Below are 27,356 nucleotides of genomic sequence, written 5' to 3'. Positions count from 1 at the left end.
TTTTTAACATTTTCCTGGCATTTTTAAGCAGTTAAACATAAAAAGAGCTGATTGGAATAAAGAAGCTTTAAAAATACAAGTTACATGGTGATATCAGAGGATGTATCCTAACATAGTATCCATGATCACTTTAACAGTAAACCTTTTATTAAAGATTTTCCCTCTTTATGCATACATTTTTTAGTTCATGATTATATGTATTATTTTAGAAATAAGTACTTTATGAAATAACACAAAAACTTTTATGATTCAATTTTCATGAACAATAAATAATGCCACAAGTTCAGTGCGTTAAACATTATTTAAAACATTATTTACATGGGAACACATGTAAACCCATGGCTGATTCATGTCAATGTATGGCAAAAACCACTACAATATTGTAAAGTAATTAGCCCCCAACTAAAATAAATACATTTATTAAAAAATAATAAAAAAAGAAAGAAAAAAATAATTAGCCTCCAATTAAAATAAAGAAATAAAATAAAATCATGTCATTATATATTTTTAGTTATTATGTAAATAACATAGATTTAATTTATTCAAAGTATTATTCATGCACATGCAAAGTACTATTCATTTACATATATAAATGTAAATAAGCATTTCATGGATTTCCGTTGGAATGTAACCTGCTACTTTAGTATATAGCATATTGTACCTGTGTGGTATATTAATAGTATCCATTTTTTTAAATGATAATGTATCTTTTTCAGTTTGATTACATGGGCTCTGATATAAACACTGTAACACAGAAGGTTATTCAGATCATTGGCCTTGTTAACACCGTAAGTTATTTAAACTATTTTTAAAATTTATTTTGTAAAAATATAGGTAATATGAATTGATGTATGTAATATTTTGCCATACTTTTGAAGAGTTTCCACATTCAAAATCCTGAATTAAATGTCTTAAATATACCTTTACAAAAATTTAATACAATGTTCAAATTTATTTAAAAATTTTCATTTATTTTCTCCATTTAGATGTTTATCCAGTTAAAACTTACCGTTAGAATATCTTCCATAGAGATTTGGTCAGATAAAAATAAAATTTCTACTGAAGGACCTCCTCATTATGTTTTATATAAATTTTTTAACTGGACGTATGAATTTCTCTCCCGACCTCATCGTACTGCATACTTACTTGCGTGAGTATAGTCTCATATTTCTATAAATAAAGAAATAACCCCAAATGATTTTATATATTAATTATGAAAAATAAACATTTACTCAATGTATACTGAGTTCTGTAAATTTGGTAGACACCATGGGATGAGGAAAAAATGTAGGTTAAAATCTTTGTCCTCAAGTAGCTTATATGAGATAATACTTAAAAACTTGTATCAACCAACATAAAATTACCTGAAAAAAGTAAAGTTACATAAAAGTATTGAAATAACTAAAGGAGGTTAATTATGAGTGACACAATTTGTTTTTTTTACTTCTCTTGGCTTATAAACTTTTACTAGCTGTTATCTCTGCATTCTTTTCTCTCATCTGATTAATTTTTGTGATTTTATTTTCTAATCACAGGAATATCTAGAATCTAATGCTGAGAAAACCTATTTTATGTTTAGTAATATGGTTAGTGAATAGATAAATGAGGAGGTCACAGAAAATTGAATTTGTAGGGTTATAAATGTAGAGGGAGCCTGAATAAAATTATAAGCATTAGTCAATGGTATATTGCATAGATTATCATGCCTCATACTTCTTATTATTCTGGATATTTATCACATTGAGAGTTTACAGATATGTAGTGAAACATTCTTATCATTGAAAGTTTGAGAAAAATATATTCAAATATTTAGCATGTAGCATGGTGTATATATATATATATATGTATATATATATATGTATATAGTGTAGCATGGTACTTAGGATATCATATTTGTTAAATAATGTTTGCTGCTGTGAAAATTATTAATAATACTATTGAAAGGTAATTATAAAGAAAATTGTTATTTTTTAGCTTCAAGGAAAATCCTACTTTTATAGGAGTCACAATTCCTGGAAAAATATGTGATAAGCTTTTTGCTGCAGGAGTTGCTCTGGTACGTAATTACTAACAAGTTTGCCCTGATTATTCTCATGTTCCAAAATTTCCTAAATATTTCAAGGCATGAATATATATATTGCTAAGTTTATTCATCCTTTAATTGTATTATTATTACTAATTAGGATCATAATTAATATTAAAGTGTATATAATTTCTTTAAAAATAAGAATATTTATAAACTGAACAGATTATAATTTATTGTTTTAAAAAGAATTTGGCCTTTGTAAGTCCATTTAATTGTTTTGAGCAGTGGTATGCTTGCATCAATATTTATTATAGAATCAATGCTATTTTAATGTTAATTATTGAATGTATTTTCCTGAAAATTAATGACCAGAAATATCAATAAAAATAAACATCAAAATATCAAATAAAATCATTTTCTTCAAAATTAATAATTTGTATATATTCGTGTGCTTTTTAAAATTAAGTGACATTACTTTTCTTTTTTTAATTAGTTTATTTATCTATTTTTTAACTTTACAATATTGTATTTGTTTTGCCATACATTGACATGAATCCACCATGGGTGTACATGTAACTTTTATTACTGTATTCAATTCTTTGTTGTGTGTTTAGGGGAAGCAGGCTGTTGCCAGAAGGAACAGTCATCAGATATTCATAATCTGTTGTTTTCTACTGAGTTTTATCCCTTTTACAGCAAGCTATATAAAAAGTAGCAAAGGGAGCTAATTACAGTGCTCCAGAAAAATAAGGCTACACTGTGATTTTTATACTGACCCACTTATATATTTAGTTGACTTTTAGTAGCATGTACAGTAATTCAAACTGCCATCCACAGAACAGACAGATTTAAAATCTGTACTGGTATGTACTTGCTACCACAATTATAAAAGATATATTGATTGATTAGATAAATCTAAAGCCAGTTCTGGAGCTTATTTATTAACATAGCTGAAGAAGAATCAAGTATTTCCTAGGAATTTGTTTTTATTCTCAGTCCTTGCTCTTGGTCCCCTTTCACCCAAAGCCTGAGGAAAGGCCAATATTTCTGTTTTTGTGCCAGCACCATACTATTCTGACTACTATAGCTTTTTATTTTTCTCTAGTATGAAGTCAGGGAGCCTGATTCCTGCAACTCCCATTTTTTCTTTCTCAAGATTGCTTTGGCTATTCAGGGTCTTTTGTATTTCCATAGAAATTGTATAATTTTCTATTATAGTTCTGTGGAAAATGCTGTTGGTAATTTGATAACAATTGCATCGAATCTGTAGACTGCCTTGGGTATTATAATCATTTGACAATATTGAGTATTCCAATCCAAGAGCATGTTATATCTCTTCATCTGTTGATGTCATCTTTGATTTCTTTTCTCAGCATTTTTAGTTTTCTGAGTACAGGTCTTTTGTCTCTTTAGGTGGGTTTGTTGCTAAGTATTTTATTAGTTTTGATGCAGTGGTTGTTGTTGTCAGTTGCTCAGTCGTGTCAAGCTCTTTGCAACACCTGTGGACTGCAGCACACCAGGCTTCCCTGTCCTTCACCATCTCCTGGAGCTTGCTCAAACTCATGTCCATTGACTTGGTGATGCCCTCCAACCATCTCATCCTCTGTTGTCCCCTTCTCCTCCTGCCCCCAATCCTTCCCAGCATTAGGGTCTTCTTTTCCAATGAGTCAACTCTTTGCATCAGGTGGCCAGAGTATTGGAGTTTCAGCTTCATCATCAGTCCTTCCAATGAATATTCAGGATTGATTTCCTTTAAGATTGACTGGTTTGATCTCCTTGCAGTCTAAGGGACTCTATACTTTGTTCCATTGATCTTTGTGTCTGCCTTTGTGCCAGTACCATATTGTTTAAATTTCTTATTCAGGCTTAATTGACATACATTATATTAGTTTCAGGTGTAAAACATAGTGATTTGTTATTTGTATATATTGCAAAATGATCACCACAAAAATCTAGTTAACATCTATCACCACAAATAGTTACAGAATTTAATACTATTTTGATTACTACAGCTTTGTAATATAGTTTGAAATCAGGAAACATGATACCTCCAGCTTTATTCTTTGTTCTCAAGATTTCTTCAACTATTTGGGGTCATTTGTCTACTATTCAAATTTTAAGATTGTTTTATTTTGGTGAAAATTGCCATTAGAATTTTGATAGAGGTTGCTCTGAACCTGTAGATGGCCTTGGGTAAAATGGACATTTTAACAATATTAATTCTTAATAATAATTCTTAACAATATTAATTTCATGAACATGGAATATCTTTTCATTTATTTGTGTCTTCCTCAGTTTCTTTCCTGATTGTCTGACAGTTTTCAGTGTATAATTCATATCCTTGATTATATTTTGTTTTTTTTAATACAGTTGTAAATGGGAATGTTTACTTAATTTCTTTTACTGATGGTGTATTATTAACGTCAGAAACACAACAGACTTTCTTATATTGACTGTGTGTCTAGAAACTCTACTGAATTAATGTGTTAGTTCTAACAGGATTTTTTGTGTGTGTATGTATGTGTAGTTTTAGGATTTTCTATGTATAGTATCTTGCAATTTGGCAATAGTGACAGTTTTACTTCTTGTTTTCCCATTTTGGAATTTTTTTTTCCTTGTCTCTTTGCCCTGGCTAGGACTTCCATACTATGCTATATAAAAGTGGCAATAGTGGGCATTTTTGTCTTATTCTTGTTCTTAGAGGAAAAACTTCTCATCTTTTTAAAAGTGAATGTGATGTTAGGTTTGGGCTTGTTGGATGTGGTCTTTATTATGTTGCTATATGTTCCCTTCATACCCACTTTGTTGAGAGCTCTTAAAAATCATAAATGGATGTTGACTTTTGTCTATTTTCTATTCATTATCCTTGTTCCCTATTTCTTTTTAGAATCTTCCATTTTTCGTTTTTTGCCTTCTATGGTTTTAACTGCACATTTTATATTACTTCATTTTCTCTCCTTTCTAGAATAATAATTACATTAAAAAATTTAAGCAGACACCCTAGAATTTATAATATACACATTTACAAGTACTTTTATTGTAATGTAGTTTGAATTAACTACAGTAAACTAACTTAACTAAAGAACAAGCTAATGTACTTTGAAAATTTTTCAGGGTTACCTGGGCTATGTTTTCATTAGGTATGGAAATACATGCAGATATGACAATGGCTGTCATCCAGAAGCTCACCGTACTTACAGTTCCCTAGAAACAAGAAATATGCTACAGCATTCAGAGGCCACATAAAGAAGCACCAGGTTTGATCAAGAAGCATAGGGGGCAGAGGGAAATGTGGTGAAGAGCCTCTTGTGGTTTCTTTGGGAGGAAACAGAGAGATTAAACAGGTCTCCAGTTGGCTAGTTTCAACAGGCCGTGAGGCATAGAGGCTGTGCTTAGTTGTCTGGTACTGAGCCCTGGTGTGAGCTTGGCAGGTGGATAACAGCCTGGTGTTTGTGAGTCTGATAAAGTGGATGGTAAGGTATATGGGCTCTGGATTGATTGGTGTGTGAAAGGTGCCTTTATAGGTGGGTTGTCTACTCTGTGAAGCAATTGGATAACTCTTAAGAGGGGCAGTCCTCCAAGTTGGTAGGGCCCTAGATATGAAAGCATCAGAATACAGAAAATGTGATATTAATAAAGTTAGTCCTGTTGTGCTTTGAAATATTATCAAAATTTGACATAACAGAAGAAGAGACTTTTAGAGCTTAGGGCATAAGTTTTGCTAAACAGCATAGAAAACACTTTATTATGAGAGTTAAAAGGAGAAACACAAGTAGAAGTATAAGGATTTCTTGTAGGCCAACCTGTAACTAAATTTCCCATTTGTATGATGTCAGCAAAAGAAATATATCTGAAATTTCTAGAGTCTCTAACAGTGTTTGTGCAGTTATAAATTGTGTTAAAAATTATATGTGTTTTTTTGAATAATAATATCCTGGTGTATTTGGAGAGTAAAGGTGGCAAGTCAGTCAGGTAATTTATGTTGGAGAGTGTCAGTAGATTAGTTTGGTACAGTGCATATAAAGATTCATGGTTTTTGTGTGTATTCAAAGGGAAGCCGTGGTTGTGGTGGTCATGGTCAGGGATGTAGGGTGGGAGGTTGTACAGTGGTAGAAAACTAGAGAAAGTGGTAGGAGAAGGCGCTGGGGTGTGAGTGGTCCTCTCCCTAGGGTCAAGGGGGTTCACTGATACAGGGCAGGTGATTGCTAGGGAAAGCAATAACCTCCACCAGTTTTTAGAATAGCACAGATTTTCATTTAGACATGGAGTGTAGGGATATATACTTTGATAGAAAACAGATAAGTACACCCTTGTCATGGGCCATAAAGACAGCAAGCTCAGGAAATGCAATAGAGTCCCTGATATCAAAGTAGGAAAACCATTACGTGACCCGTGTGCATTTGTGCCTTGGGAGCAGCAGGCCCTGGGCACACCTGGGGTGGTGGCTTTAGTGTCTGAGGAGAAGTGGTCTCCGTGCAGGATGCAGAGTCATCTCCAGGCAGGTCTCAGGCTGGAGTGATATCATTTGAGGCGATACCGTCTCTAGCAGTGAGACCCTGGACCAGCGCAGTGTTGTTTGGGGGGGGGTATAGAACTAGGATATCCTTTTAAAGGTGATACTGACTTATTAATGCACATTTTATTTTCGTGGCTCTGTGATATTAAAGTGATGCTAAAGGCCTTGTGTCATTTGAAGGCAATGTTGGGCCTGTGACTTTGACTTATAAATATCTGCTAACTCAAGGGGCTTGTGGATACACTGCAAGCAAAAGTGACATTGGCACCCCTGCAGAGCCTGACTGGCACAGCCCCAGTTACGTGTGGCTTGATCTAAAAGTGTTCAACAGTCTAAGGTTTTGCCCTATTAGATGATGGCAAGAGTTCTGTTATAAATAGGTTTTCAATTATATGACCTGATTTTGGTGTATGTTGTTAAGAGGAAGTCAGGTTGTTTGCCATTTGAAATATTTATACCTGTGTTTAGGGCTCCATAATCATTCTGAAGGCAGGCACCCTAATTTGGCCAGTCAGTATGGGCCTTTTGCCTCAGTTGTTGGTTTGGTTGATGAGAGGTGAGCTGGTGAAGTCTTTGGTTTGTAAGGTTTGTATTAACCAAACTTGAAGGCATGTGGGCCTCAGCATTTGCCATGTCTGGTTGGAAAAATGGCTTACTTGAAGGATTTGGGCCTCCAGATTGCAAACCAATTAAAATATTGAGACCAACAGTAATGAGATGAACAGTCAACAGAATGTTGTATAGCTGCACTTGAGAGGCTTTTGTTTTTCATTTGTTTGTTTTTGTGGTAATGAAAGGTTTAGGCTCAAATGGATCTGATATCAGATTAGCAACTGCTTAGACCACGAGGAAATCTGTGGTTAATAGAACTCAGAAGAATATGTATCTGGATCTGGTCTCCAACCCTTATGGGTTGGGACAAGATAAAAAATTTCCAGCAATAGGGGAGACATAATTACAGGGACTTACCAGTGAGTCTTTATATACATGAAGATGAGACATAACCCCCTTTAAATATAGGGAAGGGAAATGGAAAAATGTTTTAAAGTTTGTGTGGTGTGAGTCAGACAAGGATCCTTGAATTAAGAGAGATTAAGAGCATGGGCAATATAGATACCCATTTAGGAGTCAATTTGTTGGACCAGAATTTGAAAAAGAATTGTTTGAAGAAACCATTATGTCTCTCAACCATTAAACCACTGATCTGGACCCTATGTGGACATGAAAGTTTTATTGAATGCCTTTTCCAAGAGATCAGCGTTATGTCTTCTGAGAAATAAAGTGTGTTCCTTGGTTAGTATTTTTCTTTTCCTTGGTTACCATTAATGATGTCGGTCACTATGAAAAGAATAAAGTGTGTCCTGTCAAGGGCTTCTGTTTTGTCCTAAGAACTGCTTTTGATCAAAACCTGGGAGCCAAAACAAAACAAAAAACCTGGGGACCTAGAGAGTGTCATACTGAGTGAAATAAGAGAAAGAGAAATATCATATGGCATCCCTTATATGGAGAATCTAAAAAGAAATGATACAAATGAACTTATTTACGAAACAGAAAAAGACTCACAGGCTTAGAGAATGAATTTATGGTAACAGGGTTGGGGGGAAGGGTGAGGGGAGGGATAGTTAGGGAGTTTGGGATGGACATGTAGGTCTGAACATGTTCTTGCCATTCCCTCACAATGCCACCTTGCTCTTGGTGCATCAAGAACCCAATAACTTTTTAAGAATACTATTTTTAGAGCAGTTTTAGATTCACAGCACCATTGAGATGGAAGTCCATGTACCCCTCTCACCTGCACATGCACAGCCTTCCTTGGTATCAGCATCGCTCTCCAGGGTGGTGTGCTTCTCACAATTGGTAAACATACACAGACCCATTAAAATCAGCCAGAGTTCATATTTGCCTTGGCGTTCAATCCTGGTGTTCTACATTCTATGGATTTGGCCAAATAATGACTTGTATCCATCATTATGGTATCATACACAGTACTTTCACTGCCTTAAAAATCCTCTGTGCTCTGCCAGTTAATTTCTCACCTCCCCATCTGCAACCACGGATGTTCTATTTTTTCCCCTAGAATGTCCTATAGTTGGAATCACACAATATATAGTCTTTGCAGGTTGGTTTCTTTCATTTACTAGTATGCACTTAAATTTCTTCCTTGTCTTTTCATGACCTTGCAGCTCATTTATTTTTAGGGCTGAATAATAGTCCTTTGTCTGAACCATGCCACAGTTTATCTGTTCACTTACTAAAAGACATCAGGAATGCTTACAAGTCTTGGAAGTTATGAATAAAGCTGCTGTAAACATCTATACAGATATTGGGAATGACCTAAAAGAAAACAACCAAGCCTACTGAGGATGCTTTAGTTATCTGTCACTATAGATAATAATTAGTTATCTATTCCTATTGCTATGTGACTGGTTGTACCAAAGCGTATCACATGGAAACAACCCAGTTCTGTGGATCAGGAATCTAGAAACAGTTTAGTGGGTGAAATTAAGATGCTAGTTGTGATACTCTCAAGGTTCAACAGAGAGGGAATTTGCTTTCAGGCACTATCATGTGGCTGTTGTAAGACCTCAGAAAATATTTCCCAGCTCACTTCTGAGGCCTCTCCACAGGTCTGCTTCATGATACAGTAGCTGTCTTCCCCCAGAGTGAATGAGAGAGAAAGACATAAGATCCAAGAAGTCAGTTTTTTTTATTACTTTTCTTGGAAATGACTTGTTGACTACTTACAACTTCTGCTTTATTGACTATGCCAAAGCCTTTGATTGTGTGGATCACAACAAACTATGGAAAATTCTGAAAGCGATGGGAATACCAGACCACCTTACCTGCCTCCTGAGAAATCTGTATGCAGGTCAAGAAGCAACAGTTAGGACTGGACATGGAACAACAGACTGGCTCGAAATTGGGAAAGGAGTACATCAAGGCTGTATATTGTCACCCTGCTTATTGAACTTATATGCAGAGAACATCATGTGAAATGCCAGGCCGGATGAAGCACAACCTGGAATCAAGATTGCTGGGAGAAATACCAATAACCTCAGATACACAGATGACGCCACCCTTATGGCAGAAAGTGAAGAAGAGCTTAAGAGTCTTCAGAAAACTAAGATCATGGCATCTGGTCCCATCACTTCATGGGGAAACAGATGGGGAAACAATGGAAGCAGTGAGAGACTTTATTTTCTTGGGCTCCAAAATCACTGCAGATGGTGACTGCGGCCATGAAATTAAAAGACGCTTACTCCTTGGAAGGAAGGTTGTGACCAACCTACATAGCATATTTAAAAGCAGAGACATTACTTTGCCCACAAAGGTCTGTCTAGTCAAAGCTATGGTTTTTCCAGTAGTCATGTATGGATGTGAGAGTTGGACTGTAAAGAAACTGAGTGCCAAAGAATTGATGCTTTTGAACTGTGGTGTTGGAGAAGACTTTTGACAGTCACTTGGACTGCAAGGAGATCCAACCAGTCCATCCTAAAGGAGATCAGTCCTGAATATTCCCTGGAAGGACTGATGTTGAAGCTGAAACTCCAATACTTTGGCCACCTGATGCGAAGAACTGACTCATTGGAAAAGACTCTTATGCTGGGAAAGATTGAAGGCAGGAGAAGGGGATGACAAAGGATGAGATGGTTGGATGGCATCACCGACTTGATGGACAGGAGTCTGAGCAAACTCCAGGAGTTGGTGATGGATAAGGAGGCCTGGCGTGCTGCAGTCCGTGGGGTTGCAAAGAGTCGGACATGACTGAGCGACTGAACTGACTGACTGACTGACTGACTGGAAATGATGACCTGTCACTTCTGCTATATTAAATTAATTAGAATCAAGTCAGGAAGTCCAGCCTACACTCACTGGAATGGGCATACACAGGGCCATAAATATCATTGGGACGTATTTAGAGACTGTTTACTATAAAGAGAATGTAGGATTGATTATTAAAAGATTATAAAAGCATTTTGTTTAAAATAATTCAAAGAAGTAATGCATTGTGGTGGTTAAGCCCTATTTTATTTGCTAAGATAGCTGGTATTGTCAATTAATAGTATCTTGAAATTAAAGTGTTGTGTTACTCATCCATCCATGTTTAATAATACTTATATAACTCTACTACAGATGTATCTGCAGAAGTATCTTGGCTGCATTAATGAATTTTATATACTAATTTTCGATTAAGTACATAATTTTTTATAACTGAATATGATCCTTAGCTAACTAATTTTCTTTCATTTCCCTTATATTTAGTATTTAGAGGGCTTATCGTTGGAGTCATATGCTGTCAGTATCGTGCAGTTGCTTGGCCTCAATGTGGGAATGAGTTATGATAATACTGAGATCTGCCATTGTTCAGGGGATGTTTGCACAATGTCACCAGAAGCTTTGTAAGACCATTTTCTTTATTAAATACACACTGTACTTAAATTCTTTTGGGTGGGGGTTAGGAACTTTATGTTTCTATTAATCAAACTGAGTTAATTGATAGTTATAGAGAACTATACCCCACTTTAGGATACACATCCTTTTCAAGTACAGGTGGAACAGACACCAGAATAGTCCCAAACCCCTACACCTCTCTACGCCTCGGGACAGTTCTCTTCCTCCTTTCTACCTTCCAGAGTCTGACTTCAGTTTTTATCTGTTGGCTAGATTGAAGGTATCCTCTGGGGCACGACATCTGAATTGTGTAATTTCAGTGATTCTGCGTGAAATCAAATGCTTTAATATTTGCATTATACAATGCAAGGATGGATAGTGCAATTCATGTAAGCAATTTTTTTTTTTAATTTAGAAAGACATTAAGTTGCAAATAAGTAAGTATGCCCCACTGAGAGAGACTGCTGAAACAAGGAAAAACCTTTCTTTTTTTAATTAGTATCATTTAAGGGGTCCTGCATTTCCATTTTGCATTGGTTCCTGCAAATCGTGCAGCCACTCCTGGTTGAGCCACATCACTACCAGGACTTGTTATGCTCAGGTGGTTTAATCCGAATTATTTTGGGGTTGTAAAGTTACCTCATATTGGTTTTAATCTGAATTTTCTAGGAAGCTAATGATGTTGAACATATTTTCATGCTTTATAGCTTTGTGCTTTATGTCTTATTTGAAGAGCTTATTTAAACATCTGTCCATTAAAAAAAATAAATTAGATTTTCTGTGTTCTGGCTATTAGTTCTCTGCCAGATATATGATTTTTGAGTATTTATCCTTAGGGTACGATTTTTAAGATAACCTTTTTAATTTTGGTGAAATACAGTTAGTCAATTTTTTCTTTATGCATTGTGGTTTTATAACTCTTATATTCAGTTTTGTAATACATTTTGAGTTGATTATTGTGTATGTGTTTAACTTTATTTTAATTTTTGCCCTATGGATTTCCAGTCATTCCAATAGCAGTTGTTGAAAAGACCTTTCTTTCCCCCACTTAATTGCCTTGGTAACTTTGTAAAAAACCAATTTACCATAAATGTGTGAATTTTTATTGGACTCTCTATTTTATGTCATTAATCTGTATGTTTATCCTTACAGAAAAGCATGCTATCTTTATTACTGTAGCTTTATATTCAATTTTTGAAATCAGGTAGTTTAAGTCCCCAAGTTTTTTCAACTTTTCCAGAATTGTTTTGGGTATTCTAGGTACTTAGCATTTTCTTAAACATTTTTTGTCAGATTTCCAATTCTTATGAAAACTTTTGAGATTTTTAAAATTTGAAATAGAGATTATCTATCACATTATGTTAGTTTCAGGTACATAGCATAATAATTATGACTTTTGGTGAATATAAATATATAAATCTCTGAATCGCAGTGTTAATCAAGCTATGCCACATTTCCATCCCCATGGAAAGTTCTTCTGTGAACTTTGCTGTGCTTAGTCCGATCTTTGCGACCTCATGGACTGTAGCCCGCCAGGCTCCTCTGTCCATGGGGATTCTCCAGGCAAGAGTAGTGGAGTCGGTGCCATGTCCTCCTCCAGGCTATCTTCCCAACCGAGGGATCGAACTCAGGTCTCCCGCATTGCAGGCGACTTCTTTGCCATCTGAGCCGCTTTGTCCTTCTACCTTCTACCTTCCTCCAGGCAACAGCTGATCTGATTTCTGTCAATGCAGTTAGCTTTCCTGGCTCTAGAATATTATGTAAATTGGATGATGTGTGTTCACGCTATAAAGTTGTAATTACTCTCAATTATTTAAGCTTTTTTTTTCTTTAATTATTTGAATATATTTGTAATGGCTCCTTTCAAGTATTTTTGTGTCAGATCTAATACCTGGGCCATCTCAGTGTTGCTTATTATTGACTGCTTTTTAAAAATTGACTATGTATTACATTTTCTTATTTCTTTGCATGATTATTATTAGTAATAGCATACTGGATATTGTTGATAGCACAATAGAAAGCCTAGGTTGTCATACCTTCCTCTGGAAAACCATTGATTCTTTATCTACCAGGCAAGTCAATTATTGGGTAACCATTTTAACTTTTATGTGCTTGATTTTATGCTTCACTAACATAAGTCTATAGATAACTCAAGGTATTCCCAAATCCCTCTGAAATGTCAGGGCTGAACTTCCAAACTTGTTTTGTCTGGAGATCTTGTCAAGGCTTGAGTTTAGGCCCTACCTGTTAGAATTGACGGAGAGTAGATTTTAGTATAGAGCCGAGGTTAACCAACAACGAACCATAGGCCAAATTTTGCTGCCTGAGTGTTTTGTAAATAGATTTTTTAGGCTTCTTGTTTCACATGTTTATGGCTGCTTTTGCACTGCAGTGGCAGGTTGAGTAGCTACAACAGAGCATATGGCACATAAGCCTATAATATTTACTACGTGGCCTTTCACAGAAACGTTTGTCAAAACTTGCCTGGGGCATAGTCTTTACTTTTAAACCACATTCTTTCAGTGTTTTAGTTGGATGCGAAGATATTAGCAAACTACTTGTAACAACTTTCTCACTGTGTCAGGACATATCCCTACTGTCCTTCCCATGGCATAAATTAAACAAGAGATTCTTATTTGAAAAATACTTAATTACAGAGAGCGAGAGCCCTCAAAAAATGTGCTGTTGAGGTAATACAGACATGTTCATATTGGCATTTACATAAAAAATACAAAAATGATATTAAATAAATAAAAGTATGTTCAATACTGAGGTCAAAAATTTTGACTGCAGTTGTTTGACACTAGAAGTTAAATAAAGAATATCACAGTTTCTGTGTTTAAATATTTAATAAGGATCATTGGAGAGGTAAATAATTGTTCTTCTTTAAAACAAGATGAATAGCCAAAGATTTTTTTTTTATTACAAGAATTTTCTTGGTGAAATTTTACAAGTGTGTTAAACATCTTAGCATTTTAAAAATGCTTTTATATTATTTTATATGTGATTATTATTTTCCATGAGAATATTGCTTTCTAAACTTTCTTCAAAGTATCATATATTAGGAGATATGCATGCATATATATATATATATAGCAATAATTTTTGCCGTATTGATGTTTTTATATTTTAGACAATCTGGAGGTGTAAAGGATTTTAGCACCTGTAGCTTGGATGACTTTAAACATTTTGCTGCACATTCTGGCATTGAATGTCTTCATAAAATCCTTCTTGATGAGCCCGTTTACAAACAGAGGAGGGTGTGTGGCAATGGGATATTGGAAACGGGTGAGCAGTGTGATTGTGGCACTGTACAGGTTAGTGGAATGTTTTCAAATTTTATTTCCCACACGTGTGAATGAGAGATGGACAAGAAGGTAAAGAATGCCTTAGTTTTCAGAAGAATATTTGAAAAAAGTCTTCTTTGGGGAAGATAGAAGCCTTTTAAGTTTTCTCATTTTGCCATTTTTGAAGTGGAGAGCAAACATCTTTTAGTTAATATTTGTCTTCAAATGTTGCCCTCTTATATTCTTTCCTATGTGCATCAGCTCTAATCCTTTAATTAACGACCACGAAAAGAGTATAAGGAGGTGAATAAATATGCCTTTAACAACAAGCAGTAGCAAAAACAGTCAAGTACATCTAAAGATGAGACTGTTACCACTGGAATAGCAAAATATATTATTTGCTATTATAGAGAGAAAAATTTTTTGTATTGACAGGTTATCCCAATTAAAAATATTTTAAAATGAAATCTATCACTTGTAGAAGACATAAATATAGAATTAAGATCAAACCAAAGCGAAGATGAAAGATGATAGAAGAGCAATAGATAGATAGATAACAAAAGAATTCTCTTTACACTATATCGTGTACATATATACACACTATATGTGGGTATGCATGTATTTATGTATACATATGCACATTTATGTATCTGCATGTATGTGAATATATATGTGTCTCTATGGATCTCTATGTATGTGCATCTATATAATAACCATGATAGCACTCAAGATGGAGGTGTTGAAATAAACTGGTTCAAGGTTTCTATAATTTATCTGAAGGAAATCAGTGTTAACTCTATGTAGATAATAGTATTTTAAAGATACTTACTATAAATCCTAGAGCAAATATTTTAACATTATGCAAAGGCATATTAAAAAGCCAATAGAAGAATTAAAATAAAATACTAATCATAGTTCATGAACACAAAATAAAGCAAGTCATGGAGCAAAACCAAGATGAGGCAAATAAGAAATAAGCAGCAAAATGACAAACTGACATACAGACATATTAAGAATTAATGTAAATAGGCCAAAATCTGAATAAAAGCAGAAACTGTCAGACTAACTAAAAATCAAGAGCAAATTACATGCTATCTGTAAGGATTGTATTTTAAGCCCAAATGCCTTCTAAGGCAGAAAATAAAATAGCAGAAAATAATATAACAGGAAAAGAGTAAATATAAGACAGCCAAATATATTTAGTTTTTAAATACAAAATACAAAAAATATATATATATAATAATGCCTAGACAGCATACTAAAAAAGTAGAGGCATCACTTTGCTGACAAATGTCTGTATAGTCAAGGCTATGGTTTTTCCAGTAGTCATGTGTGGATCTGAAAATTGAACCATAAAATACGCTGAGTGCAGAAGAATTGATGCTTTTGAACTGTGGTGCTGGAGAAGACTCTTGAGAGTTCCTTGAACTGAAAGGAGATCAAACCAGCAAATCCTAAAAAAAAAATCAACCCCGACTACTCAGTCCTGGAAGGACTGACGCTGAAGCTCCAATACTTTGGCCAACAGATGTAAAGAGCTGACTCATTGGAAAAGACCCTGATGCTGGGAAAGATTGAAGGCAAAAGGAAAAGGGGGCAGCGGAGGATGAGATGGTTAGATAGTATCACTGACTAAATGGACATGAATCTGAGCAAACTCCAGGAGATAGTGTAGGACAGAGGAGCCTGACGTGCTGCAGTCCATGGGGTTGCAAAGAGTTGGATACGACTTTAGTGACTGGACAATGACAGTGATATCAACATTGACAAATGCTTCAAAAAGATAAAAAGTATGTAAGGAAGACATAACAATAATAAGTGTATATGGTAATATATATATATGTTTAAAATATATGAAAAACATAGCATAATTTACACATATATTAGATCTTTGGATATCTTGAAGCAATTACTGACAGAACTAAAGGGATACAGTGACAAATAAATGATCATATTTGGAGGTTGATTTCATATCTGTCAGTAATTTATAGAACTAGATAAAAAGACCTGAACAGTACTATCCACCACCTTAATATAATTGATAATTATAGGCCAATAAATAAAGGAGGAGGAAATGGCAACTCCACTCCAGTATTCTTGCCTGGAGAATCCCTTGGACAGAGGACCGTGGCAAGCCATAGCCCATTGGGTTGCAAAGAGTCAGACACGACTGACTAAAGCAACTTAACATAGGCCAATATATTAGACAGCTAGATTTAGACATTCTTTTTAAGTGCACTTGCAATATTCATCAAGATAATTGAAAGGCATTCAATGCAATTTACCACAATCACAGAATAGATGAAAAAAAAAACTTGAGAAAATTTAGCAGCAATTCATTAGAAACGCTCTCAGCACTCCACCAATAGAAGAGAACCTCCTCACTCTAATGAAGTACATCTCTCAAAAACTTGCAACTATTATCACACTTTCTGGTGAAAGATTCATTGTTTCTCCCTAATATATGGAGCAAGACAAAAAGATTCATTCTTCCCGTTTCCACTCAACACTGCAGTGGATGCTTCTGCCATTGCAGTAAGGCAAGACAAAGAAACTCACAATGAATGAAAAGAAAGATTAAAACTGTCTTTAGTCAAGTTATACTGGGCCACATGAGTAGAGATTCGTAAATAATCTACTCCCAAAGGCTTCTGAAGCTAATTAATGAACCCAAATTCCATAGATTTCTATGTAAAAACAATAAACAAATGGAAAATGAACTAAAACATGCAATTCCGTATACATTGTCTTAAAAACATTAAATAGAGATAATTTGACAGAATACATGCCAGAGCTGTGCAGTAAAGTCTTTCATTGCTCAGATAAATGAAAGATTGAAATGGAGACATATCCCACTTTCGTGGAGTGGGAGATACAGTATTGTTAAGATGTCAGCTCTGTATCATAATCCCAATCCAAACTCCACCATCTTTCTGTGGAAATTGACAAGCTAATACTACAAAGTATCTGGAAATGCAGAGCCTAAAACAGTCAGAGCAAAAGAACAAAAATGGAGCATATACACTAATTTTCTGAAAATTTCAAAATTGTTTATAAAGTTGTAATAAGACAATATGGTATTGTCAAAAGCATAAATATACCCCTTAATGAAACCATACAGAGAATCCATATATAAAACGTTTACATGGTTAACTGATTTTCTGCAGTATATTAAGGCAGTTCAATGGGTGAAAGTCTTTCCAACAAAAGTAATGTATGAACTAGAAATCAATGTACATAAAATAAACCTTGATATCTTATCATACAGAAAAACTAACTGAAATGGATCAAATACTTAAATATAAAAAAGCAAAAATCCTAAAGCTTTTAGAATAAAACATAGGAGACAGTCTTTCTGACTTTGTGTGTCTTACGTTTCTGGCAGAAGGAGGGGAAAAGGAAACATTATGAAATAGCCAGAGCATTCTCTGCTTAAGAAAGGGAAAGAGAAATTAAGGAAACAATTCCATTCACCATTGCAAAGAAACTTTTTCTTTCAAGCTCTGTTAAGAAAAATAAAATGATACAGTCTGAAATAGGAGAAAACATTTATAATTCATATATGTTCAAACATATATAGGCACTATATATATCTGTGTATATCAAAAGCCAATTCAAAGGACTCTTATTCAGTTACATCAAAAGATAAGAATTATGGTTTCTAGTCTGACATGTGAGAAGCTTAGAAGTCACTACTTAGTCTTTGCAACAAGTAAAAAGCTCTCACATCCATCAGAGAAGTGAGGTCACAGAGCAAACAACTGCCCCCCAAACTGGAAAAACCAACAGGTGAATACAGAGAATCACAACTACTGAAGTAGTACCCCACAAGCTAAAACCTTTTGGGAACCAACATCTGGGTAGGAAAACCTGAACTGTAACTGACAGATTTCTGGAGGCTTAATGTGTACTCATAGTTTAAAACTCCTTGGGAACACAGTCACAGGAAGGCCCTCACACTTTTATGAGTTTTACCTCCAGAAACTTGAACTGGTTGTCATGGTGAACACTGGAGAAAAGTCTTACGTTTCTGGCAGAAGGAGGGGAAAGGAAACATTATGAAATAGCCAGAGCATTCTCTGCTTAAGAAAGGGAGAGAGAAATTAAGGAAACAATTCCATTCACCATTGCAATGAAAAGGATAAAATACTTAGAAATAAATCTACCTAAAGAAACAAAAGACCTATATATAGAAAACTATAAAACACTGGTGAAAGAAATCAAAGAAGACACAAATAGATGGAGAAATATACCATGCTCATGGATTGGAAGAATCAATATAGTGAAAATGAGTATACTATCCAAAGCAATCTACAGATTAATGCAATCCCTATCAAGCTACCAACGGTTTTTTTCACAGAACTAGAACAAATAATTTCACAATTTGCTTGGAAATACAAAAAACGTCAAATAGCCAAAGCAATCTTGAGAAAGAAGAATGGAATTGGAGGTATCAGCCTGCCTGACTTCAGGCTATACTACAAAGCTACAGTCATCAAGACAGTATGGTACTGGCACAAAGACAGAAATATAGATCAATGGAACAAAATAGAAATCCCAGAGATAAATCCACACACCTATGGACACCTTATCTTTGACAAAGGAGGCAAGAATATACAATGGAGAAAAAACAATCTTTTAACAAGTGGTGCTGAGAAAACTGGTCAACCACTTGTAAAAGAATTAAACTAGAACACTTTCTAAAACCATATACAAAAATAAACTCAAAATGGATTAAAGATCTAAATGTAAGACCAGAAACTATTAAACTCCTAGGGGAGAAAATAGGCAGAATGCTCTCTGACATAAATCACAGCAGGATCCTCTATGACCCACCTCCCAGTGTGATGGAAATAAAAGCAAAGTAAACAAATGGGACCTAATTAAACTTAAAAGCTTTTGCAGAACAAAGGAAACTATAAGCAAGGTGAAAAGACAGCCTTCAGAATGGGAGAAAATAATAGCAAATGAAGCAACTGACAAAGAATTAATCTAAAAGGTATACAAGCAGCTCAATACCAGGAAAATAAACAACCCAATCAAAAAATGGGCCAAAGAACTAAACAGACATTTCTCCAAAGAAGACATACATATGGCTAACAAACACATGAAAAGATGCTCAACATCACTCATTATCAGAAAAACGCAAATCAAAACCACAATGAGGTGCCATCTCACGCTGGTCAGAATGGCTGCTATCAAAAAGTCTACAAACAATAAATGCTGGAGAGGGTGCAGAGAAAAGGGAACTCTCTTACACTGTTGGTGGGAATGCAAACTAGTACAGCCACTATGGAGAACAGTGTGGAGATTCCTTGAAAAACTGGAAATAGAACTGCCATACGACCCAGCAATCCCACTGCTGGGCATACACACCAACGAAACCAGAATTCAAAGAGACACATGTACCCCAGTGTTCATTGCAGCACCGTTTACAATAGCTAGGACATGGAAGCAACCTAGATGTCCATTGGCAGACGAATGGATAAGAAAGCGGTGGTACATGTACACAATGGAATATTGCTCAGCTATTAAAAAGAATGCATTTAATCAGTTCTAATGAGGTGGATGAAACTGGAGCCTATTACACAGAGTGAAGTAAGTCAGAAAGAAAAACACCAATACAGCATATTAAGGCATATATATGGAATTTAGAAAGATGGTAACAATGACCTTATATGCAAGACAGCAAAAGAGACACAGAGATAAAGAACAAACTTTTGGACTCTGTGGGAGAAGGCAAGGGTGGGATGGTTTGAGAGGATAGCATGGAAACATGTATATTACCATATGTGAAATGGTAATCACCATTCCAGGTTCGATGGACAGATCACCTGTCCAGGTTTGATGCATGAGACAGGGCGCTCAGGGCTGGTGCACTGGGACAACCCTGAGGGATGGGATGGGGAGGGAGGTGGGTTCAGGATGGAGGACACATGAATACCCATGGCTGATTCATGTCGATGGATGGGAAAACCACTACAGTATTGTAAAGTAATTAGCCTCCAGTTAAAATAAATAAATTAATTTAAAAAAAAGGAAGTCTGCCCTTGCAAATACAGTTGTGTTGAAGAAGACAAACCCCCCCAACTAAGAATAACCAAACCTTTGATTCAAAGAGACAGCAAGGAAAAAAAAAAGCTAAGAAGGGTATATTTAAACTGTTGGTACAGGATTACTTGAGTCAATATATGAAATAAGTAGCCTTTTAAAAATATATTATTGTTGCCTGTGGTGAAGCTGTTCATTGAAAATACCAACTAAAATACCAGTAAGGAAAAAGACAGGAAACTCAGCAGGAAACTCAAACTTCTAACTTTGGTAAATTGCAGAGTTTAGAACAAACTTGTTATTGAAATAACTGGAAAAATTGATCCAAGACACTGAATCTTTTGAAATGCAAATGCGTATGGGGCCAGCTCCCAGTGAAATCAGAGGTCTGGACAGACCAGCCTGGCTTCTGGACCACTTTTGAGGAGACAGAGGTTTGAGGTTTTGTTTGACAGCTTCACATCAGAGACATTCCATATGTAAACATTTATTATGAAAGCGATAATATAAGAAAGTGATAGTTAACAAGATACAGAATAACTATTTCCTGTAAGGTTTTGGCCCCACCGTAGTGTATTAATATTGTTCAAATTATATTGAATGTAGTGAAATGACACGTTTCTTTTACAAACTACTGAATGAGATGTTGATTTCAGTAAGTCTCAGATAAAGAAAGGAGTTACTGAAGCTGTGGATTTTAGGGCATGCTCAGACTTGGTAAATAAATTCTGTATTGCACTTTTGTAGGATTGTACCTAGTCATACATGATTGAGTAACAGAGCATTTGTTTACAGTCGTGTACTCATCCAGACTGCTGTGATGCTAGAACATGTATGAAGAAAAAACAGAAAGTATGTGGTTCGGGGGAATGCTGCACATCGGATTGCATGGTAGGAGGCAAACTGTATTTTGTAATACCTAAGTATTAAATTTCTTGAGATACTTGTTTCAAGGAGATGGAAAACACGTCAATACTATATTTAGTCCCTCCTATCATATTTTGTCCAAGCAGCACTGGAGGCCTGTCACCCTTCAGTCTACTCTGTAATCTATCATATCTGGACTCTCCTGTACGTAATGCCTGGCTTTTTTCTTTCCTGATTTGACTTTCCATCCATTTACCTCGTTACAAATCCTTCTTGTACCCATTGAAGTTTCTCTGTGATCAACATACATCTTGGACAACCTTATTAAGTTCTTATTTTCTATCCCTCTACTTCACGTGAGTGCAGGAGGTTAGATTAGTTTTTTTATTGGCTGACTTCTCTTTACTGTATTCTGGTAAAAACCCCCGCTTCCTTCAGAATTCATTCAGATACTGTTATAACCATTCGATTCCTTTAAAAAAAACCATTTGATGAATCCCTGAAAATTGCCCAGCACCCAGAACAACCCACTGGCATCCCAAGGAGTAAGAAATAAACTCTTGAACAGGGTAAATGGCATGCATTCTTAAGATTGGAGGAGGAACATGATCTTATCTTTAAAAAAATTTCACCCGGGTTTATTGGTATAATCAACATGTAACATTATTTAAGGTATACAACGTAACAAATTGCTGTAAGTTTTAATTGTGAAATGATGAGCACAGTAAGGTTAGTTAACACATCCTCCACTTCACATACTGAGAACACTTAGGATTTATAGTCAGTTTTAGCAACTTTCAAGTAGATAATAACATTAATGTTAACTATAGTCACCATGCAGTACATTAGATCCCCAGATGGTTGTTTTTTTTTTTCATTTTATACTTGATAATTTGTGTCCTTAACTTACATCTTCCCACTTTCCTTATGCCACATCCTCTGGCAACCACCAGTATGAGGAGTTTGGCTTTTTAACATTTCGCATGTGAGGTCATACAGTCTTTGTCTTTCTCTTGCCCGACTTATTTCACTTAGCATAATGCCCTCAAGATCCCTACTTGTTGCTGCAAATGGCAAGATTTCCTTATTTTTTTTTAATGGCTGAATATTATTCCACTTCATTTCTTTGAATACATTCATCTATTGCTCAACACTTAGGTCATCGCCATATCTTGGCTATGGTGAGCAATGCTGCAATGATATGGGGGTATACCTATCTCTTGAAGACACTGGTATTGTATCCTTCAGATATGTCACCTGGATCAAAGTAGTTCTATTTTTACTTTTTGAGAAATCTCCATACAGTTTCTCATAGTGACTGAAACAATTTATATTCCCACCAACAGGGTGCTAGGGTTCCCTTTTCTCCACATTCTCATAAACACTTGCTATTTGTTGTCTTTTTGATGATAGCCATTTTGACAGGTGTGAGGTGATACCTCATTGTGAAATTTTATTTGCATTTCCCCGATTAGTGATGCTGAGCATTTTTACAAGTGTCTGTTGGCCATCTATATATCTTCTTTGAAAATATGCCTATTCAGGCTCTCTGTTCACTTTAAAATCAGGTTGTTTGTTTGCTTGTTTGTTTTTTTAATATTGAGTCATATGAGTCTGTTATATATTTTGGATATTAACCCCTTAACAGATGTGTGTGTGTGTGTTAAGTTACTTCAGTTGTGTCTGACTCTTTGTAGCTCTACGGACTGTAGCCCACCAGTCAATAGGATTTTCCTGGTGCTCCGGTGATTAAGAATCCACCTGCCAATGCAGGGGACACGACTTTGATCCCCGGTCTGGGAACTAAGATCCCACATGCTGCAAGCCAGCTAAGCTCATGTGCCACAACTCGAGAGCGCTCACGTTGCAACTCTTGAAGCCCCCACGCTCTAGAGCCCATGTGCTACAAGAAGAGAAGCCACCACAATGAGAAGCCAATGCACCACAACTCGAGTGTAGCCCCTGCTTGCCATCACTGGAGAAAGCCCATGCACGACAACAAAGAGCCAGCGCAGCTGAAAACACATGAATTAGTTAATTTAAAAATGCCTTATAAAAAAGAAGGTGGAGTCGAATGCAAGGATTAGAGCAGAAGCAAAGTGGAGAAAAATAAATAGGGCTGAAAACACAGTGATTTCTTAACCAATATCAAAGAAAAATTGGTTCCAGTTAAATGTGGCAGCTGAACATCACTCTACTTTACTCATATCCCTAAAAGTAATGTATAGCAATGAAGAACAGAAAAAATAACAGCAAAAATATACAGATCAAAGGTCAGTCAAGTTTGGATGAAATAGAAGAGTGGCGCTATGAGCTGATGCACATTTACAGGGTGTTTGCAGCTTGAAATTGCTCATTCATTCACTAATTTAGAAAATAGTTTACTCCACACTGTCTTTTGGTGGGTATTACAGGGAATAAATCTTCAAACAAACAAACATTGAAGATACAGCTTTGTATAATGATAAATGATTTAAAAATAAAATAAGCTAATAGAATAGAGTGACTGAGAGTGTATTTCAGCCAAGCTAAACAGAAAATGTCACTCTAGGGGGTGACATTTGAGCTAATACATAAATGACAAAGACAAGAATTTGTGTAGAAGATTCAAGAAAAAGAAGCAATAGAAAGATCTTGAACTGGGAATTCAATAAGGGAATAAAAGTTAAGTTATCCCCAAACTTAAATTATCCTCACAGTTTCTATGGGTCAGGAATCTGGATGAAGCTTTGCTAGGGCTGGCTCAGGGTCTCCCACAACTAGGCTGAAAATAGCAAGGAAATAGAAAACATTTACCACACTATCAGGCAACTGGACCAAATTGACACCTACTGAACACACCACCCAGCAACAGCAGAATATGCATTATTTATAATAACACATATCTTTGAGGATGGACATGCTAGGCTATAAAACCAGTCTCAGTATACTTCGAAAGGCTGGAATCATACAAAGATTGCCCTCTGATGACACCAAAATTAAATTAGAAATCAACAAATGAAGGGAGTTTAATAAATCCACAAATACTGGAAATTAAAAAACACACTTCTCAATAACCACTGTATCAAAGAAAAAATAGTACTAAAACATTAGGCATTTTGAACTGAATAAAATGCAACATATCAAGAGGTATACAGCTAAAGCAGTGCTTAGAGGGAAATTTTTAGCTTTAAATACTTAAATATATTGAAATATCTATTTAAAGAAATTATTCTATTAGGTTGTACTTTATAAATGTACAAAAAAGAGAGAATTAAATCCAGAGTCAGCATCATGAAAGAAATAATGATGATTGAGAGGAAATCAGTGAAACCAAAGTTGCTTCTTTCAAAAGAAATCAGCAAAAATGGACAAACCTTTACCTAGACCATGAAAAAAAGAGAGGTAACATATCACCAAAATTAGAAATGAAAGAGGAGAATCCATACTGATCTTTCATGATTTAAAATAATTATAAGAAAATATAATAAACTAGTATATCCAAGCAAATTAGACAATTTATGTGAAATGGAAAAATTCCTGAGATGCAAATTATCAAAACTGAGTTAAGAAGAGATAGAAATTCTGAATAGGCAAGTGTAAAATTGAGTTAGGAACTTAAAATCTTTCCACAAAGTAAAGCCCAGATCTGGATATCTTCACTGGTGAATATTATCAAACATTTAAAGAAGAAATAATAATGTTTGATAACATTGTGTATTGGTGTATGGTGTATTGTGTATTGTATAGTGTATTGTGTGGTATACAATACACCACAATCTCTCCCAGAATATGTAAGAGAGAGGAATACTTTAAAACTCATTCTAGATGACGGTGTTACCCTGACACCAAAGCCAGGTGAAGGTCTCACAAGAAAACTACAGACTAATATTTCTCATGAATACTGATGCAAAAATCCTTTTAAAATTACAAACAGAATCCAGGAACATATGAATAGAATGCAACCATGGCCAAGAGGGATTTATTTCAGTAGTGCACACTGATTTAATTAATGTAGTACACCATGGTATTTAAATAAAGGAAAATAAGATACATGATCATTTCAAAAGATGCAGAAAAACGATGTAACAATATAACTAATGGAACATGCTGTGTATAGCACAGGGAACTGTACTTAATGCACTGTAGCGACCTGAATGGGAAGGAATTCTGAAAGGGAGAGGATATATGTCTGGCTCTTGAGAGTCCCTTGGACTGCAAGATCAAACCAGTCAGTCCTAAAGGAAATCAATCCTGAATATTCATTGGAAGGACTGATGCTGAAGCTCCAATATTTGGCCACCTGATACGAAGAGCTGACTCATTAGAGAAGACCCTGATGCTGGGAAAGACTGAAGGCAGGAGGAGAAGGGGATGACAGAGGATGAGATGGTTAGATGGCATCACTGACTCGATGGACATGAGTTTGAGCAAGCTCCAGGAGATGCTGAAGGACAGGGAAGCCTGGCGTGCTGCAGTCCATGGGGTTGCAAAGAGTCAGACATGACCAAGAGATTGAACAACGACAGCAAATATGTATGGCTGATTCATTATGCTGTACAGTAGAAACAAAATGCAACATTGTAAAACAACTATACTCCAATAAAAATTCATTAAAAATAGAAAATGTCATAGCCACTCATTTATAAAATTGTCTTCAAGTTATAAATAGGAAGGAACTTAACCTGACACAGAGCATCTATGAAATACCTACAGCTAACATCATACTAATATCAGAACTCTGAGTGCTTTCCCCCTAAAATCAAACACAAAGCAAGGATACACACTTCCATTACCTCTACTAAATGCTGTACTCGAGAGTCCAGACAGTACAGTCAGGTAAGAAAAAAGAAATAAAAGACATTCAATTTGGAAGGGAAGAAGTGCAACTCTCTTTCTCTCTTTGCAGATAACATGATCTTGCATATATATAATAATCCTAAGGAATCCATCCAAAATACCCTTTAAAACAATCAGATGAGTTTATAAAAAATCATGAGATACACAGTCACAGTACAAAAATGAATTGAATTTCTATGTAATTGCAATCAACAATCTGAAAGTGAAATTAAAATTCCATTCATAGTAGCATAAAAATACTTAGGGATATTCCTTTTTTTTTTTTTTTTTTAAAGCAGAGTCTTTTTAAACATTTATTTTATTTATTTGGCTGTGATGGGTTGTAGTTGCAGCACACAGGATCTTTGCTCTTCTGTTAAGGCACCCAGACTTTCTAGTTACTCTTTGGCATGTAGGATCTTAGTTCCCTTGCCAGGGGTTGAACCCTCATCCCCTGCATTGCAGGGCACATTCTTAACCACTGGACTGCCGGGGAAGTCCCAGGAATACTGTTAACAAAAAAAATGCAAAAGAAATACACTTAAAACATTTGTGAGAAAAAGAAACAAAATCTAAGTGAGTGATGGAATACTCCATGTGAAGGGATTGGAAGACTCAGAATTGTTATGATGGCAATTCTGTCCTTTCTCAGAGGTCCCCAGTACTGTCTCTAGGTTTAATGAGTAGAGAACTCAAAGGACTCAGCATATAGCATACTCATAAATAGTTTTATTATTTATTTATTACAAAGGACACAAAGAAAAATCAGTTTTTCATCATGGATTTCCTCCTTCAATGTTTTCTAATTTTCAGTGTGCAGGTCTTATATATCCTTAATTAACATTATTCCTAAGCATTTTATTATTTTTGATGCTATTATAAATAGGATATTTTTCTTAATTTCTTTTGCAGATAGTTCATTTTTACGGTAAAGAAACAACTGATTTTTGTATGTTGGTTTTGTATCTTGCAACTTTACACAATTCATTTTTATTTAACAGTTTTTTGGTAAAGTCTTTTTTTATGTCTTTCTATATATAGGATATTGTCATCTGCAAACAGATTGTTTGAATGTCGTTTATTTCTTTTTCTTGACTCATTGCTCTGGCTAGGACTTCCGGTACTAAGTGGAATAGGAGTAGAGAGAGAGGGAGTCCTTGGCTTATTAGCTGTGGGATTATCCTATATGGCCTTTATTATGTTGAGGTGCATTCCTTCCCATAGCTAAGTTGATAGCTTTATTATCATGAAAATATATTAACTTTTCTCAGAGCTTTTTCTGTGTCTATTGAGATGATCGTGTTATTTTAATCCTTCATTCTGTTCATGTAGTATGTTGCATTTGTTGATTCATGTATGTTCAAGCAAACTTGGATCCCAGGGCTAAATCTCATTTGAT

General features: G+C 35.3%; 1 protein-coding gene across 5 annotated transcripts in view; it reads left to right on the top strand.

Moving 5' to 3' along the window:
* ADAM32 (ADAM metallopeptidase domain 32) overlaps positions 1-27,356 on the top strand; it is a 252,915-nt gene that overhangs the window by 175,386 nt on the left and 50,173 nt on the right. For all 5 annotated transcript variants that reach the window (XR_014063396.1, XM_081524007.1, XM_081524006.1 and 2 more), the window contains 6 exons: positions 717-788; positions 987-1,150; positions 1,975-2,056; positions 10,806-10,942; positions 14,068-14,251; positions 21,068-21,163. Coding sequence is in view for 4 of the 5 variants with exons in the window: in XM_081524007.1 (XP_081380133.1) it covers positions 717-788; positions 987-1,150; positions 1,975-2,056; positions 10,806-10,942; positions 14,068-14,251; positions 21,068-21,163 (735 nt within the window). In the remaining variant the exon portion in view is untranslated. The remainder of the gene's footprint in view (positions 1-716; positions 789-986; positions 1,151-1,974; positions 2,057-10,805; positions 10,943-14,067; positions 14,252-21,067; positions 21,164-27,356) is intronic.

The sequence above is a fragment of the Giraffa tippelskirchi genome, chromosome 8 (genome assembly GCF_054371585.1).
Source record: "Giraffa tippelskirchi isolate mGirTip1 chromosome 8, T2T-mGirTip1v1.2.pri, whole genome shotgun sequence".
Classification (NCBI taxonomy): Eukaryota; Metazoa; Chordata; class Mammalia; order Artiodactyla; family Giraffidae; genus Giraffa; species Giraffa tippelskirchi.
The sequence above is the reverse complement of the archived record's forward strand: the minus strand, read 5'-3'. Positions and strand labels throughout refer to the sequence as shown.